This window comes from Thermobia domestica, chromosome 3, assembly GCF_964235325.1.
Source record: "Thermobia domestica chromosome 3, izTheDome1.hap1.1, whole genome shotgun sequence".
In the NCBI taxonomy this organism is placed as follows: Eukaryota; Metazoa; Arthropoda; class Insecta; order Zygentoma; family Lepismatidae; genus Thermobia; species Thermobia domestica.
The window spans coordinates 194,939,840-194,959,143 of record NC_137456.1 but is presented as its reverse complement, the minus strand read 5'-3'; the positions used below and the strand labels follow the sequence as shown (position 1 = coordinate 194,959,143).

Sequence of the window (19,304 nt, the reverse complement as noted above, 5' to 3'; positions counted from 1 at the left end):
ATTATTGCTTCTACACAGTAATACCAAATCACAGTAAACAGAAGAAAAAAAAGAAAAAGGAAAAAAGACGCTCAGTACTACACAGCACAAGCAAATCTGAAGCTTACAATCGCAAATACCACTCTACTGCACTTTTTTTTTTTTTTTCGCTTCGTTTCACACCTTGACCCTTCCGCTCCCACCTGTTCTATTTTCGAGCAAGCCAAAGTCCAAGAAGGAAACCAAAGTAGTATAGAAACAAAACACGAGTGACTTGTCGTAGAATTCTTTATTTCTGTATTTTATTTATCTTACATTTTAATTGTAAATTTTGCAGCTATCAAAATAGTTATTGCACAAAACAAATATTAATTAATACAATAAAATGTGTCAAATCCTTAGATAATTATTTATTTTGTGTAGAGGAAAGAAGTATATTTCTCGTCCTCTGCTAGTGGGTACAAATGTGTTCATGAGATGTCGTTACAAACAGTGTTGCCAACAACCTCTAACGAAAAAAAGGCTAGGTGGCCATCAGAAATAAGCATTTTTACGCAAAAGAAGCTAGTTTTTTGACTGCTAACCTGTAACCGAGATTATAGATTTTAACTCCCCTTTTTTTTTGTATGTAGAACTGAAAGTGAGTTATAGTAAAATTTGAAGTGCTGAATTTTATTTACTCAAAACTTGCAAGTTACAATTATGACTTTAAATTACAATAAAATTCATCAACAACTCACTTGATTTGTGAAAGTCTACAGCGATAACTATTAGTGGAATCGAAATAAGTTATCATCGATGTCGTGGCAGCTAGTCGAAACGGTGGAATTGGATGCACCATCGTTGTTGGATTGTGGATTGATTGTGTAGGCTGCCATTGTCCCTATTTTCAGTAGTAGACCTACTTCTTTCGGGGCAGGTGATGATTCTTACACTTCTCATTTCTCCGTAAACCCGCATGAATCGTCATGATTGCATTGAGTGTTTTCGAGCTCATGTGTTCGAAATTTACAGAAAATAAAATTCACATTTGCTTTTCATTTCCAAGTGGTGAAACAACATAGTGGGATAATATCATGAACTAAAATCTTACTTTGAGTTCATGAACTAAAATCTATAATTAGATCCCCTATTAGTTTCTTTTAATAAACTAAAACAATCTAGTCGCTTGAAAAACCGAAGTTATTAAATTTGTATTAGAAAATTCTCATTCTTGCAATGAAATGCGAAATTAAAATAATTAAAAAGTAGCAAACAGTCGTTTCGGCCACAGGAGAGTAAAATTCTTTCTAAGTTAACAAGTATTGTTGAGTAGCTGTAAATCTATGGAGTGGGGAAAGAAAAGAATCATTAAAAAGGGGGGTTTGCTGCGTAATAAAACATCCTCTATCTTAAGAAATCAATTAATACGAATGTATATAATGATAGATAGACTCATTTTTTTTTTTAAAGTTTACATTGTATTTTCAAAGAAAAGGGCATTTTGAGAATTTATATAACGGCTAATAAAAAGTGCCAAAAATGGCAAAAGAGTTTCATAAAATAAGCTGTCTTTAAGACTACAGGCATTTCATAGATTTGTATGGCTAATTACCTCTCCAAATATGATAGATTTAGTCAAAAATAGGCCAAATTGGCATCACTGTTGAAAACCATTAAAACCGCTTCCCCTTCCGCAAGGATTGTAGCAGAAACCTTTGTTTCTCGCAGGTTTCAGCGGTTAACTTTGCCGCCGATCCGAGACAGCCCCATGCGTGTGGCTGTTGCTTTCCAATCCATACTGCTTATTCACATGTATGTAGAGAAGTAGATGTTGGTTACTCGCTCCTTCCTCCGGTAAACTCAACAGATTCTTGCATCGCTAGGTGGTGCTAGGTGGTACTGAATCACAGGGAAGACTAGTTAAAGCCACGAGACATTTTTCTTTCTACTTAGAGTATGCCAAAATTAAAACAATAAATTTTGCTCCAATTATTTGTTTACCCCCTGTAAACGCGGTAACACCGAAGAAACGCTGCTGCACTCTCAGTGTATTGAAGATCACCCCAAAGGGAACTATTCTGAAATCTTCACTGGTTCTCTCTGACCTCCATGCCAAGGGGGCCAACCTTGTACATATCCCACATATGAAATATCACTATTTACGGAAGAGAGCCCGAAAACTATGCATTCGACAAAAATATAGGATGGTTTTGATTTTTTTTTTTTTTTTTTTTTTTTTTGCCTGTCATCCTCTCACTCAGACCTCCATGCAAACCAAGGCTTAACCTGGATCAAGGCAGTGCCACTATTCATCTTTGCGTCCCTGAAAACTATGCATTCGACACGAACATTGTTCGTATTTCACTACTTTACGTGTTACCTTCGCCCGTTCGTAGAGATGGTGTCAAGGTCTCGCCCGCATAACTATGGGGGAATTGCAACCATATTAAGTATACCTATAATTACCAACTGAGAAACAACTGTGTGGCTGATCCTTTTTGGAGAGAAATTCCTTAACTAATTTTTCAATATCAACGTGGGTGCTTTCTTTGCTTGCAATGCTGAAGATTGCCAAAGAGCTTAACTTCATCTGCAGCATTGTGATACGAATATAAGTTTTAATGGCTTTACTTCACTGAATGTTCGTTTAGGTGTTGCTCTCGTCAAAGAAAAATTTACATACGGTTAGAAAAGAATAGGGTCTAAACAAATACGTAGGGCTAACACTACTAGCAATGACAGTTATCTAAGATTAAAAATTTAGTTAATTAATTTTAAGTTGAAATGTCACTCAATCTTTTCCTTCATTACTGTTCGGAAAATTAGTTGAAAAAATGACATGAAATCTTTGAGTTTTATGTCCCACGGTTATGCCGGTTAGGCTAAAGGAGACGGTGGAAAATTATTTGTCGCAGAAAACAGGTGATAAATCTTTTGAGTATAATTCACATCTATAGCTCGTTCCACAACTTTTTCATCTACGGCTAAAGTGTTAGAAAGTTTAGGAATTGAGGAGAAACTGTGAAATTATATAAAACCTGCAAAGTGGAATTACGAAACTTAAATGGGCCCCTTTTGCGTGGGCATCCTGCACCACAGGCCCTGCGAGCCAATTAGTTACGCCACAGTTCAGGACACATAATGCATTTTCCCCTTTTCAAGAACATTTTCTCAGGCACTAAAACGCTTTTACAGCTGTGTGATTTGAGTTTGGCAGAAACGTCTGGTAAAGGAAACAACATGCGCGGGCACAAATAATCTTTCTCTAAGGTCTAGTAAACAATGATACAAATCATCATAAATATGTTAAATTTTTGAAGAGATAAATAGTAAAAGCGTTATTGCACGTACGCATAATGGTGTCACTTGGTTGTGAATTTATGACACAAAAACGTCGTTTTTACGTCAACGCTTCTTGGATGATGAGTTAGCGAATGACATTCCTACGCTGGTGGCCCTAGCTTCAAATCCAGGCCTTTCTTGTAACTTTTCTCTTTTTGCTACCTTAGTATGTGCATCCAGAAGTTTCAATTAAATATAGATAAAGGGCCAAGGGGGTTGTAACCCCCCTTAGGGAACTTTTGCCACTATATTAGAGATGTGCTTGCATTATTTCTCTATGCTAAGTTAACCAAAAGCCAATACAACTGTATATGTGTTGGTGCCAAAACATGCAACACAGACATTTATCCAAGTTATCACCAATTACTCGCGGAAAAATGAGATTGGGAAGCAGTTTAGAGAAAAAGGAGGCCTTACTGTCGATAGACCCAATGCAGGAGGCAGTGGTAGAAGCAATGATAGGAACACTACTAGGAGTTTTCTGCGGACCCATACCATTCTTCGCAAATAACGGGATTTCTAAACACCTTATTACACGTTTATCGGTGATACTATCTGTAATCAACTCTGAACTTGATATTGATCCCAAGACTTTTGACAGTTATGCATTTTAGACAGCCAAACTCGTTGTTTACCTTTACAGTTGGTTCTATACGCCTGCTAGTGTCCACAAAATACTTGTTCATGGATTGACTGTGATAAAGAATGCCATTTTACAAATAGGTCAGTTTCTGAAGAGGCACGGACTTACAAACATTTCGGGAAGATCACTCGCGCAAATTCTCTCGCACTATTACGAATCAGCATATGTTGCATATGCTTCTGATTACTTCTGATCCCTTTCTTTCGAGTATTAAGCACGTGGTTACCGGGAAGAAAAGACGTTGCTTGTCACACAAAGGACAACTACTGTTAAGATGTCGCCAGCGTGGAGGAGAAAGAGCCAACGCCTTTTCATAACCAATTATATGTTTTCGCCAGATTTTTGCACATCCTGAACCACTGTGGGGTCCTTAGAATCAAATAATAGTTGTTGGTTAACATATAAGTGCAACACCTGGATCCTGCGCCCCTGAACCCTTTAGCACCCGTGTATATTTACAGATATCGATGGGATCTCTTTAAATGACCTTAGACCAGACCGCTAATGCAATACTGGAACAAGTTATACCTCGATCGATTTGTAAGATTGTATGCTTTCAGTTTACGTAATGAAGGGGACATTTTTGTGTATAATGGAAAAGTAATTGAGGGATATTTAAGAAATTTTCCTTAAAAAGTCCCTTCTCGCGATTCCTTTAATTATTACGTGGCAACACTGCAAAGTAGTTGAACAATAAAACGTTTTTTTGTGTCCTATTTATGTTCAACTTAAGCTGAAAATTTTATCTTGATCCATCAAATAGCAGCAGGGGATTTTTTTTCAGAGAGTTCATAATAATAGATTTTAATGGAAGTACGAGTATGAATTGTGTCAATGTTCCGACCGTCAGTGCAACACTGAAACAAGTTACACCTCGATCGATTTGTAAGATTTTAGGCTTTTAGTTTTCGTAATAAACGAGACATTTCTGCATACAAAGGAAAAATAATTGAGGGATATTTAAGAAAATTTCCCTAAGAAGTCCCTTCTCGCGTATCTTTTAGTTATTATTTGACAACACTGCAAACTAGGTGAATAACAAAATATATATTTGTGTGTTCTGTTTAATGTTGAACTTAAACTGAAAATTTCGTCTTGATCTTTCAAACAGTAGCAGACGAAATGTGTATTTTATAGTGTTCATAATAATTGATTTTCATGGAAGTACGAGTATGACTTTGTGTCAACGTACAGTTATTACGTGGCAACACTGCAAACTACGTGAATAATACAAGGTATATATGTTCCCTATTTTATGTTTAACTTAAACTTTCGTCTTGATCGATCAAATAGCTGCAGAGGAAGTATGTATTCTGTAATCTTCATAGTGTTCATAATAATTGATTTTCATGGAAATATGAGTATGAGTTTGTGTTAATGTTCCGTTTTATATTTCTAACAAAAGTAAGTGATACAAATTATTCTAGTTGATTTTCTCTTCGTTATATTATGACAGATTCCCACTACCAACAAATCCTCCAGGAATATCTTATGGTTTGTTGGTGTGTGCAGCCGAGTGCTCTCTGATTCATCTGCATGTCGAAATGCAGATGAGTGCACATTTCCTTATTAAAATGGTAATTTGTGAAAAAATTAATTGCTTTTTAATTAGCATTGAATTAGCATATTATGTAATAATTATGATAACTATTGGGTAAACACAGAGCGCAATACGGTAGTATTATTAATCTTTTAATATTTATTTTATTCATGTATGTACATTTTTCATAGGTTATGAATCTCATTAGGTATTCGCGTGCATCTCATTAACGAAAAGTAGGACGTAGATAACTACATGCATCAGTGTATTTATATATTCTGCATATAAGAAGATAAGAAAAAATCATATTATATTTAGTTACTTCGTATATCGAAGTCTTGAGTTTCACGATGCAGAGAGAGCTACAACAGAGATTTTTTTCCTTGGCGAAAGCTTTCTGAACTGAAAGTCTGTTGGAAATGGTTGACTACTGTGAGGGAGAAGAACAGCCTAGGTGGACATGAAAGGACAGAAATAATGGTATAGGAAGTATTCAGGAAACTTCCTCTGTATAGAATACCAAGGTGGAAACATTGCTAGAGTGACACACTCAATGCTTTGTGTAAAAAGTCAAAAAATTTTTAGCATCGCTATGATATTTTTTCAATTTCTATACGTGTGCTTTCCACACCTTTTAAAAGAATGTCGCACCTCTCGAGCTCGTAGCATCATCCAAGCGGTGACCGTTATCGTCAGCCGACGGACCTTTTTCTACTTTTCCCGAAATGCACTGCGTGTTTGAAATTTTGTATTCTATTTTGATTATTTTCATGAGTATTTTACTAATACTATCGTATTACGCTCACCAGTTCTTGGAAATTCCGCTAAAATTCATGATTTGATTTGTCATCGTGTTTCCCTACGTCCAAGACATTTAGATCTTGTGTGCATTTTCAAAATTTGCTCATATCAACAGATGTTTCCATCTCTCTCTTTCTTGGCAAGATGGCAGCCGGGATTAGCAGACGCGTATAGGGATGCCATGGAAAAAAGATTCCCTACGCTGAAACTACTGTATGTTATCTGTGTGTCTATGCATAATTATGTTCTATATATATTATTATATCATAATGTTTGTATAATCATGTGTTTCTATTCTGTATATAGTTATTATGAGCGAAAGAAGTGTTGTTTATATAGTTGTTGTCATGGCCAACTGTTTTGGCCAGGAACTTTTGAAACTGCCGCTTGGTGCAGTGGTGGCAGCACATGTCACGTGTGGTTTGTTCTGTGCGGTGCAGTTTGGCGGTCCTGAGCGTTGTTGGCTGGACAGACCACCCACGCTTTAGCCTCCGGCTATCAAACTTCCTGTTGCTGTTTCTTGGAAGAGCGAGTCGCTGTATTTCCAGGAAACGACCAAAGTACGAAGGGAACTTGTGACATTGTGGTTGTCACTTGCTGTTAAACCCAGGGCGGTATAGCACGTTCGGCTCCCAAGAAGTCCTGTTGATACATGTATATGATATTACATGTACCGTGAATCGGGTGTGAAAGTTATATTCACCAAGTGATTGTTCATACTCACAAGTTAACACGTGAGAGATTTTTAGAAGTGGAGAAAGAAACTGTGCAACAAGCGTTCTAATTCTCACACACTTCATTATTTGACATTTTATTGTCATTGTTTTTTTATACTTCAGAACTTTGGCTATAATGCCATGTACTTACTAGGCTCAGACGTATAACCAGTTAAGCTAGTTTTCAAGTAGTGCTTTGCCACTATAGTTTATCCCGACGTAAAATGATCTAGTACTTTACAAACAGGTCTCACCAGAGATCTATTGGCCTGTCCCAGTTAAATGACAGGGCCCTCCTGAACTTTTACGAAGGAGACCAACAAACATCATGATTACTTTGTGCTGTTAAGTACGTTAGTGCGAGGTTTGACTAGCTGTGACATCATCCCATTGTTTTACCTCAACAACTACCAAGAACTGTTCGATTTTCATGAACATGATAGAATCATGAACTATTAGCAACCTGCAAGTGTTATCTTCATATAAACACTTTTACGTCCCTACAAGTGTGAGCCGAGACTCTCAAAGAAGTGGACGTTTATTCGTCACATCACCAAACATGGAACTGTGCTGCAGAATCTGTTTTGTTGTATCTAATTGTTTTTTTAAACTTGCTCTACTCCTCACTTCATTAAAGAACAGTAAGAGACTATAAACTCTTTTCATGAAGAGGAATATTCTGTTTGATTTATTTGCGTAAATTTGTGGAGGTCAGTGAGATCTCCTGTGTCTATTGTTTAACCTATATAAATTTATCAAAGTAGTGTGGTTAATATCAAGTGCAATATATATTATCAATTTCAGTGTGTTTAATGGTGCACCATGAAAGTAATTATCGTTCAAATCAGTAAGGAAGTGTTTCGTTATCATATGCAATCAGTGTGTGTTACCGTAATATAACCTGCCAGGCATTCTGGAAAATAAATCGTATCAACTACCAGTAGCGAGAGGGTTTGTTTTCCTGTATGGTGAGTACCCTATTGCTAATTCTGATGCTTTCTTTGCAGGATGGAGAGTTAAGGAAACATTAATTCCTTTAACTCCAGTATATCTGACCACCTTCCTGAATGGTGCCCAGGAAGGCTTCGCCCCAGAGAACCAAACTACCCAGCTATGAGTGTAAAGGTTGAATAAAAACAGGCTGCTACCTGTTCATTTGAAAGTGTTATTTTTATTAACCTTGTTGAATTACCATATCCTTTACAAGTAGCTGCTGAGACCATAGCTGTGGTAACAAAAATCCCTGAGATATTCATTAATAATTAAAACCCTGAGATGTTAGTTTGTCTTATCTAAGTTTCTCATGCTCATGAAGGTAATAAGAGTGGTAGTGGCGGCTCCAGCAGGAGATCACCTTAATTCCACATAGGGATATGCATAACTTAAGAGCATTAATTAGTATTTTCCTTTATATTTAAATTCATTTTATAAATCCCTCGTCACTCCACCGCCTTTTCGCTAAGAAGCTGTCTATCAGCATAGGCACTTCACAAAAGAAGTGGCGCCCTAGCGTAAAGGGGCAGTTTAGTATTGTTCATGTCACTTCTCAAAAGAAGTGGCGCCGCCGCCGCGTCAAGGAGCAACACTTGGTCAGAATACCTTTGGCTGTAAATTTTCGGTACATATGTTTTGCTATCCCCACAAAAATTTCCAAGAACTTAGGTACTGTTTTTGAAATGTGTATTTTTGAATGTTTTGTTTACATTTGTGTGAATTCTGAAATTATATGTGTTTAGAGAATTCAGGAAATAGAATTTGAGGGGGAAGTACTTTTTGTCATTTTGTGCGTTTATTGTCAATGGTTATTACGAGAGCACTGGCTCGTGAAAACGTCAAAATGAGTAGTGAATTTGAAAATGAAAATTTCGCGCAGAGCGCTGACGAGCGCGTTGAAGAGGTTATAGTGAATACAGATGGGGTGGGAAGGGTTCCACCGGCCATCAGTAGGGAACCGGAAGTGCCTCGCCGGGAAGAACATCCGTCAGAACCGACTGTCGTACCGAGTGGTGCGAATGCAAATAGCCCAGATATTACTAGTGTTAGTAGTATTAGTAGCCTGAACCTTGCTGCCATTCTAGGGGAAATTTTACAAGGCCAGAAAAGGCTTCAAAGTAAACTAGAGAAGAAATTTGAAGAAAGTGTACAAAATCTTGAGTGCAAGTTAGAAACAAAGTCAGAAGAAAATGCAAGGAACCTCGAGAGCAAATTAGAATCAAAAATAGAAGAAAGCACTAAAAATTTGGAAAATAGTTGTGGGAAGTTAGAAAGGAGTTTAGAAGAGGTCCGCAATGAGACGATACAAAACAGCGTGAGATTAGAGCAGGGACTAGAACATGGCCTGGAGCAGGTGCGCAAGGAATATCGAGAAATTCACCAACGTCTGGAACAGGCCATTGAGACGAGTAATGCCTGACTTGAATTACAACTCGAAAATGTAAATTCTAGGCTTGAACACAGCGAGCGCCAGTTAACTGAACTGTTGGAGCTTACCACCGTAGAGTTAAGGGGGGAGATAGAAGGCGCTAGGGAAGAATTGAATTCCCGTGTTGCTGAAACAGCCAGTAAGTTAGACGAAGTGCAGGAAAGCGCAAGCAGTGTTGCCAGGCAACTCGACGAAAACTATACTGAGTTGTCTGAGGGTCTACAGCGCGTCAAGTCTCGTGTCGAACAGACCACACTCACTTAAAATAACCAGGTCAGGAGAGTGGAGGTGAACTTCGCCTTTCAACTAGCCAGGCTTAGCGGGGAGATTGAGCAAGAGACGCAGCTCGAGGAGATCCGTTCAGAATGCAACGGGAGCATCCGACAAATGCATGACACCGTTCAAGATGTCTGTGACAAACTCGAACAGAAGATGGAGCAGTGGAAGACTGCTGTACAGAAAGAGACAAATGAGGTGATTGAGGGACGTCTTGTCAACATCTCCGTGTCTTCCACGCAAGCGAGGTCACCATCTCGGAACGAGTCCTCAAGGCGCGACTTGCCCGGTTCTCAACCTGAGAACCTAGAAACAGCCCGCGAGACTGACCCAATTCCCTCGACGTCTCGTTCATGTTCTCGTGAGACGAGACAGAATTTGGCAGCAGCGCTTGGCCTAATTCGTCGTGATGTTACCCTGCCGAGTTACTTAGGAACGGAAAGTGAGACTGAGACCAACAACTTTTTGTAGGACTTTGACCGCTATTTTGAAGTCACAGGTGTACCACCGGAAATGCGGTTAAGCTTCGTATCCAGGGCTCTCCGTAACACCTCGTACCAGTGGTATCAGGTTAACCGAAGCAAAATTCAGTCATATGACGACTTTATCACGCTATTTAGGAATTGCTACTTAAGCGAAGAGCGTTTAGCTCATTTACGGGCTAACATTCTGACGTCGCACAACGACAGTCGGGTGCACAAGTCGCCATCCGAGTACTTGCTGGACTTGCTGCACAAAAATAGCATTCTTGAACCGAGAATGTCAGACTGTACTCTGTTAAAGGTGCTTCCCAGGCACTTTCCGAATTGGTTGTTTCGGGCCATCGTCTCGTCTCGCCCGAAAACGATAGCTGAACTGTTGAATTTGGCTCAAGAACTGCAAACATCGATGACAAATCGAAAGCAGTTTTTTCAACAGAACCCCAGGAAGGGAGTTAACATGCTTGAACTAACCATAGGAAATGAAGATCAGAACTCCCCTGGCCACAGTGGTAAGCGGCCGTCTCGCCCGCAGGCTAAGCGAAATCGCGAGAACCAGCGCCCTTAACAGAGACGAAACAACAAGAACCAGAGATCACCACCCCGTAACCAGGGCAACGGAAGTGGATCATCTGGTTGGTCACGTGGTGGCAACAACCACACCCACCAGAACAGTCGTAGAGCCAGAGGTCGGAGGGGAAACGCGCGTAAACCAGGATCTCAGCGCAACTCCTTTAAAGGGGAGGAAGAAATACAGCTGCTGGAACGTTATGATCGGGAGCGACCTCCACCCAGTCAAAACAATAATCATGCAGACAGGAGTAATCACTCCCACCGAGAGAGAATGAGAATGGTCTGCACATACTTGTAAAGGCGGTAGGCTGAACGCGGATGTAACTGGTTCAACCGAGTTGACGAAAAATAATTCCAAGTAAGTGCGTAATACAGTAACCGAGGTAGTAGAGAATGAACATAATGATGATGACCGCGAGACTGCAGTGAAAGAAATAAGTATTTTAGAAGAAGAAGAGACAAATTGTGAACTTTGCAGACAAATCATGAGCACGAAACACTTTAATGAGGTCAATGTAGAAAATAAATTAGTGTTATTGAGTAGAAATGGACAGCCGATAGATATAGACAGGGAGATTTATGAAGAGGCAAATGGTATTTTCAAAAACCTTTTCGATACTAGTAGCGAATCGTTGCCTGGCAACAATGTTATTTCACTTCCTGAAATATATGTAAATTTGTTTGGTCAAGAAGTAAATTGCCTCCTTGATACAGGAGCTACATGCAGCGCAATCTCCAAGGAATTTTGGGACACTGTATCAAATAGTAACCCCCCACCAGCATTTTTAAGTGCGAAGAATATAAGAGTCATGTCAGCGTTTGGGAATAAAGCTGCGACGTTAGTGGGTCAGACTCTTCTTGCTATTGAGATACAAGGGAAGGAATTTTACACATTAGGAATAATTATCAATGGTTTGAATAGGTCTTTAATTTTGAGTTCAAAGTTCTTCACCGAATCTCGTGCCGTGTTAAACTATGACACGGGCGTTCTACATCTCAACCATCCACATGATGTAGAAGTAGCATTTAGATCAGTAGATTGTGAAACCGAGGACCTAGTAGTTCGGTGTATAGAGTGGAATGGTAAATGCTTCAACCATTTTCAATAATGGACGAAGTTGATAATGTTAATTTTGATTGTTTCCCGTCAGATGGTAGACGGAAGGCCAAGATGGTAAGTGCACCAGAAGAGTGTAAGACCTCAAGAGAGAAGGCAACTCGTGCAACAAACTTGGATGATGGACGATTCCTAAGTACCCAAGAATTGGCAAATTATGTGTTCCCACCAGAAAAGTGGTTGAAAGTAAAGACTCGCGCCTCCCATTCAGATATAGACGAATTTGTATCGAACTACTCAGATCTCTCGGTGACACAGAAAGAGAGTTTAAAAGCTGTGCTGGTTAAGCATCAAGCTTTGTTTGATGTCAAGCCTGGTTGCATAGTTAACTACGAGCATGGGATTGGAGTAACGGACGAACGTCCCATAAAGACCAAGTTGTATTCTTACTTTAAGAGATATCGTAATCAGGTATCCAATGAAATTTCGAGATGGCTTGCGTGGGGTATTATACGTAAACAACCTACTGCGTACATCAATCCATTGGTTGTTACTGCGAAGAGCGGTGGGCGTATACGCGTATGTATAGATGGTCCAGCTTTATCTAAAGTGTCAGGTGATTTATCCGACCGGCCCATGCCTCCCTTGTCTGTTCTCCAAGACATTTGCGACAAATCTTGGTTTAGTTGTGTTGATGCAACAGAAATGTTTTTACAGATAAAAGTGAAGGAGAGTGACCAGAAATATTTAGGCTTTTTACACGAAGGAATTTCATACGTATTTCAAAAGTTACCATTTGGGAAGAAACAGTCTTGCCTCATGTGTTCGTGCACTTGACATGATTATTGGGACTGAAGCACGAGAGTACTGCGGCCAATACGTCGATGACCTAATTTGGCCGACAAAAGCTTCAGCGAGCACCTGAAACACTTAGACCGAGTGTTGGGTTTACTTACTGCAGGTGGCCTAACTCTCAGGCTGAAGAAATGTAATTTCGCGAGAAAGAAATTGAACATACTTTGTTTCGAGCTTTGTCAACACGGTATCGGCAAAGATCCGCAGAAAGTGAAGTCGGTGTTAGATTTCAGAACACCTAGGAATGTGAAAGAACTTAGATCATTTATAGGTTACTGTCAATATTACCAGTGCTTCAGCAGAAAATACTCGGAAGTTCTATATCCGTTGTTCAGTCTGCTGAAGAAAAACGTGAGGTTCAAATGGGAACCGGTACATCAGGCAGCAATGGACCGTATCAAAGAGATCTTCCAGGAGGAAGTAGTGTTAAAGAGCGTCCTGCCTGATAAACAATTGATCTTGGAATGTGATGCGTGTGCTTTCGCGTGCTCCCCTTTATTGTACCAACGTGATGACAACGATGAAATTCGTGTTATTGGTTTCACATCACGTGTGTTCAATGCTGCGCAACGGAACTACTCGGTCACAGAAAAGGAGTTCGCGGAACTCATAGATGGGGTTGTAAAATTCAAACAGTATCTTGTTAGAACGAAGTTTAAAATTCGCAGCGACCACCTTGCTCTGAAATTTATTTTATATTGCAGGTTTACGAATCAGCGCATTAGCCGGTGGGCTATGCTGCTGTCGAATTTCAATTTCGAATTCGAGTTTGTCAAGTCCAATGAAAATTTGAGTGACTACCACTCGAGATACCCTCCTCACACAGAAGAAGACCTCAGTGCTGCAAGGAAGCCTATTCTTCAGGAGTCACTGATGACTATTCTCACAGAGATCCCATGTGAGTTGAGGAAGATGATAGCAATATTACCAGTGATGCAGTCCTCTGACCCCTTTTATGGGAAGATCAAGAAGGAAGTTGAAGAGAAGACGAACTCACCACGAGTGAACGGTGCTTGTCACCGGTTTGAAGTACTGAACGGGCGTTTGTGCAAACGTGACCGGGAAGGAGTTCGAATCTGCATCCCAGAATGTTAGTAGCTCCCTTGCTCGATTATTACCATTCAGATCGGGGCACATGTCGGCCAGTAAGCTACATCCACTTCTGACAGAGCTCTTTGTATGGCCGAAGATGAGGGCAAGCGTGCAGAAATACTGTGCTTCTTGCGAGTTATGCCAGAAGAGCACCCTACCCCAGTGTTATCGTCCGGGACCACTGAATCCCGTGCTAGTTAAGAAGCCAAGTTACTTGGTATGTGTCGATTGGCTTGGGCCAATTACAAAAGGAATTGGGGGAGTCCACTACGTACTAGTGTTCTATGATACATTCTCCAAGCTAGTGAGGTTATATGCATGCAGGAAGGCGAACACTACCACAGCAGTTCGAAAGCTCAAAGAATATTTGAAACTAAGTCCTAGTGTGGAACTGGTCTTAACACACAGAAGGTCACCTTTCCAGTCTGAACGCTGGGAAAGAGAGTTAGCAGAACTTGGTATCAGGCACATCATGTCCACACCATATTATCCCCACCGAGAAATGGCTGAAGTGGCGGTTAAGGCAACCGTACGTTTGCTACGTAAATTGTGCCATGACAACCAGAGAATGTGGCACAAATATCTAGAGAAAATCGAGAAGTGTTTGAACTCTGCGAAACACCTGACCACTGGCGTATCAGCGTATGAATGCCATTTTGGTCTATCTATGTCAAGAGACATAGCACGCATCTTTGAGATTCCTGAAGTGGAACAACGCCATGAGGTGCAGTATTATGTAGAGATAGCAAGGAGAAATCATAAGAAAAATGCTGCTGCACGAAAACGAAACTTTGACAAATCACACCGTACAATAGTGTACAATGTGGGTGATCTTGTGCTATCTAGAGTATTTCCGAAGTCGGATGCTCTAGCAGGTGTTTCGAAGAAGCTTCTCCTCTTATTTTCAGGTCCATAGAAGATCGTTGCATCTTCCGGCAAGAACATGTACACACTAGCTGACCCAGCAACGAATGAGGTCAAAATGACAAGAAATGCTTTCCTGCTGAAAAAGTATGTTTCCAGGGAGGAAACGACTGCTGGTGTTGGTACAGAGGAGACCGGAGTCGAAATCACACCAAAGGCATCAAAAACCTGACTGTGACCCACCATACGTGTAAATAGTGCTTTAGTGTTTTAGTGATTTGTGTATTTTTGGGTATTTTGTGTTATTGGGAACATTGTATTCATCCTTAGTATAAGTTAAGGCTACCTGAATTCTCGATATTTAATTATTTGTGCTTATTGCTAGTAATTATGTTTTTCATTTATTGTGTATATTGTGTAATATACTTTTGATCATTTGCAGTAATAAGAAATGTGCACCCTGTTGATCTACGTCCAGTATTAGTAAATACAGAACCTAGTTTCAAAGGGGAGAAATATATTGTGTGAAGCCGAGCGCTCTCTGCTTCATCTGCATATCGAAATGCAGATGAGTGCACATTTCCTTATTAAAATGGTAATTTGTGAAAAAATTAATTGCTTTTTAATTAGCATTGAATTAGCATATTATGTAATAATTATGATAACTATTGGGTAAACACAGAGCGCAATACGGTAGTATTAATAATCTTTTAATATATTAATTTATTCATGTATGTACATTTTTCATAGGTTATGAATCTCATTAGGAATTCGCGTGCAACTCATTAACGGGAAGTAGGACGTAGATAACTACATGCATCAATGTATTTATATATTCTGCATATAAGAAGATAAGAAAAAATCATATTATATTTAGTTACTTCGTATATCGAAGTCTTGAGTTTCACGATGCAGAGAGAGCTAGAACAGAGATTTTTTTTCCCTTGGCGAAAATTTTCTGAGCTGAAAGTCTGTTGGAAATGGTTGACTACTGTGAAGGAGAAGAACAGCCTAGGTGGACATGAAAGGACAGAAATAATGGTATAGGAAGTATGCAGGAAACTTCCTCTGTATAGAATACCTAGGTGGAAACATTGCTTGAGCGAGACACTCAATGCTTTGTGTAAAAAGTCAAAAAATTTTTAGCATCGCTATGATATTTTTTCAATTTCTATACGTGTGCTTTCCACACCTTTTAAAAGAATGTCGCACCTCTCGAGCTCGTAGCATCATCCAAGCGCTGACCGTTATCGTCAGCCGACGGACCTTTTTCTACTTTTCCCGAAATGCACTGCGTGTTTGAAATTTTGTATTCTATTTTGATTATTTTCATGAGTATTTTACTAATACTATCGTATTACGCTCACCAGTTCTTGGAAATTCCGCTAAAATTCATGATTTGATTTGTCATCGTGTTTCCCTACGTCCAAGACATTTAGATCTTGTGTGCATTTTCAAAATTTGCTCATATCAACAGATGTTTCCATCTCTCTCTTTCTTGGCAAGATGGCAGCCGGGATTAGCAGACGCGTATAGGGATGCCTTGGAAAAGAGATTCCCTACGCTGAAACTACTGTGTGTCATCTGTGTGTCTATGCATAATTATGTTCTATGTATATTATTATATCTTAATGTTTGTATAATCATGTGTTTCTATTCTTATATAGTTATTATGAGCGAAAAAAGTGTTGTTTACATAGTTGCTGTCATGGCCAACTGTTTTGGCCAGGAACTTTTGAAACTGCCGCTTGGTGCAGTGGTGGCAGCATATGTCACCTGTGGTTTGTTTTGTGCGGTGCAGTTTGGCGGTCCTGAGCGTTGTTGGCTGGACAGACCACCCACGCTTTAGCCTCCGGCTATCAAACTTCCTGTTGCTGTTTCTTGGAAGAGCGAGTCGCTGTATTTCCAGGAAACGACCAAAGTATGAAGGGAACTGGTGGCATTGTGGTTGTCAGTTGCTGTTAAACCCAGGGCGGTATAGCATGTTCGGCTCCCTGGAAGTCCTGTTGATACATGTATATGATATTACATGTACCGTGAATCGGGTGTGAAAGTTATATTCACCAAGTGATTGTTCATACTCACAAGTTAACACGTGAGAGATATTTAGAAGTGGAGAAAGAAACTGTGCAACAAGCGTTCTAATTCTCCCACACTTCATTATTTGACATTTTATTGTCATTATTTTTTTATACTTCAGAGCTTTGGCTATAATGCCATGTACCTACTAGGCTCAGACGTATAACCAGTTAAGCTAGTTTTCAAGTAGTGCTTTGCCACTACAGTTTATCCCGACGTAAAATGATCTAGTACTTTACAAACAGGTCTCACCAGAGATCTATTGGCCTGTCCCAGTTAAATGACAGGGCCCTCCTGAACTTTTACGAAGGAGACCAACAAACATCATGATTACTTTGTGCTGTTAAGTACGTTAGTGCGAGGTTTGACTAGCTGTGACATCATCCCATTGTTTTACCTCAACAACTACCAAGAACTGTTCGATTTTCATGAACATGATAGAATCATGAACTATTAGCAACCTGCAAGTGTTATCTTCATATAAACACTTTTACGTCCCTACAAGTGTGAGCCGAGACTCTCAAAGAAGTGGACGTTTATTCGTCACATCACCAAACATGGAACTGTGCTTCAGAATCTGTTTTGTTTTATCTAATTGTTTTTTTTTAACTTGCTCTACTCCTCACTTCATTAAAGAACAGTAAGAGACTATAAACTCTTTTCATGAAGAGGAATATTCTGTTTGATTTATTTGCGTAAATTTGTGGAGGTCAGTGAGATCTCCAGTGTCTATTGTTTAACCTATATAAATTTATCAAAGTAGTGTGGTTAATATCAAGTGCAATATATATTATCAATTTCAGTGTGTTTAATGGTGCACCATGAAAGTAATTATCGTTCAAATCAGTAAGGAAGTGTTTCGTTATCATATGCAATCAGTGTGTGTTACCGTAATATAACCTGCCAGGCATTCTGGAAAATAAATCGTATCAACTACCAGTAGCGAGAGGGTTTCTGCTTTCCTGTATGGTGAGTACCCTATTGCTAATTCTGATGCTTTGTTTGCAGATGGAGAGTTAAGGAAACATTAATTCCTTTAACTCCAGTATATCTGACCACCTTCCTGAATGGTGCCCAGGAAGGCTTCGCCCCAGAGAACCAAACTACCCAGCTATGAGTGTAAAGGTTGAATAAAAACAGGCTGCTACCTGTTCATTTGAAAGTGTTATTTTTATTAACCTTGTTGAATTACCATATCCTTTACAAGTAGCTGCTGAGACCATAGCTGTGGTAACAAAAATCCCTGAGATATTCATTAATAATTAAAACCCTGAGATGTTAGTTTGTCTTACCCAAAGTTTCTCATGCTCATGAAGGTGATAAGAGTGGTAGTGGCGGCTCCAGCAGGAGATCACCTTAATTCCACATAGGGATATGCATAACTTAAGAGCACTAATTAGTATTTTCCTTTATATTTAAATTCATTTTATAAATCCCTCGTCACTCCACCGCCTTTTCGCTAAGAAGCTGTCTATCAGCATAGGCACTTCACATTGGTCCATGGTATAATAAAAATTATTTGAAAGGAATAATTTTACTTTTGTGCGGTTTCATTATGTGCTTTTGAAAATACTTGTTGTTCTGGTAGTTTACAATGCCAGACTTCCAAACATGTATGCTGGTATGTAAAGTTATCAAAAAACTCTCGACGTTATTTCGCAGAGTATGTATTCTTATTACTTGTGCACACAGATAATCGCACTTAATATATATAGTATGTAATATCTAGTTTTTAATTGCCGTAATAAACAATTTGTTATATTCTTTGTGTTATTGTATGTTTGTAAGTTGATAATAATAGCTCATTCGTCCTGAAATCCACATGTTCTCAGTTATTCTAAAGAAGAATGGTATACCAAGAGGAACCAGTCAGACAGACGACAATTGCAAGAACAAAAGGGATTGCTGCTGTGAAAAATCGAAAATTCTGTGTGATACACTACTCATAAAATGAACATTATTTCTTTCAGAAACAGTGTTTCGGGGAGGCACACTTAGTATTCCGAGGGGCACTGCTGGTACTATTCTATTTATCAGTGTGCGAATTAGATAATTTATATTAGGGGGGGTAAAATTAGGTCAACAGGACGTAGAGTCTGAAGGTACAATAATTCAAAATGAGACAATAATGCCTTATTCCCCACATAAATATGATATGGCATCGGAAATAAATTACGGATTTACTAATTCAATAAAGCCACCGACAATAACTATGTATACGCATATTTTTTGACATGCACACACCACACCTAACCTTTCTGAATGTGTACTCACTTTTGTGCTCGTAGCTCTCTAAGGTTTATTTACTTAATAATTTGGCAGAGTGATAGCCATGGTCACAAGCATATGTTAATTTTTCCGCTCATATTGAAATCTTCCACTTTGCATTATTACACACAGCCTTGAGGAAGAAAACCTACAGACTGAAGCATAAGTCGGTTAATACTCCTGTAGCACACGAATGGCTTGGTGTTCACCTTGGTTCATGGTATATGTTGTTCGGGTGGGTAATGGACCATATTGCACTACATGGTTGCCATGGCGACAATCTTGGGAGCCGCCATCTTGGATCCAACTTTGTATTTTTAAATGTGAAGGTAGGCA

At 39.3% G+C, this 19,304-nt stretch overlaps 2 protein-coding genes across 2 annotated transcripts in view; both read left to right on the top strand.

Annotated features, from left to right (window-relative positions):
• The window catches only part of LOC145680917 (uncharacterized), a 39,331-nt gene extending 28,131 nt beyond the window's left edge, over nt 1-11,200 (top strand). Inside the window, exon 4 of the mRNA XM_081752078.1 lies at nt 7,808-11,200. Within this exon, the coding sequence (XP_081608204.1) occupies nt 8,802-9,416 (615 nt within the window). The 5' untranslated portion in view covers nt 7,808-8,801 and the 3' untranslated portion in view covers nt 9,417-11,200. The remainder of the gene's footprint in view (nt 1-7,807) is intronic.
• A 2,600-nt stretch (nt 11,201-13,800) lies between these two features.
• On the top strand, nt 13,801-14,673 carry LOC145682070 (uncharacterized). The gene has a single exon (XM_081753667.1). It carries the CDS (start codon nt 13,801-13,803, stop codon nt 14,671-14,673), a length of 873 nt encoding a protein of 290 aa, XP_081609793.1.
• The last annotated feature ends 4,631 nt before the right edge of the window (nt 14,674-19,304 follow it).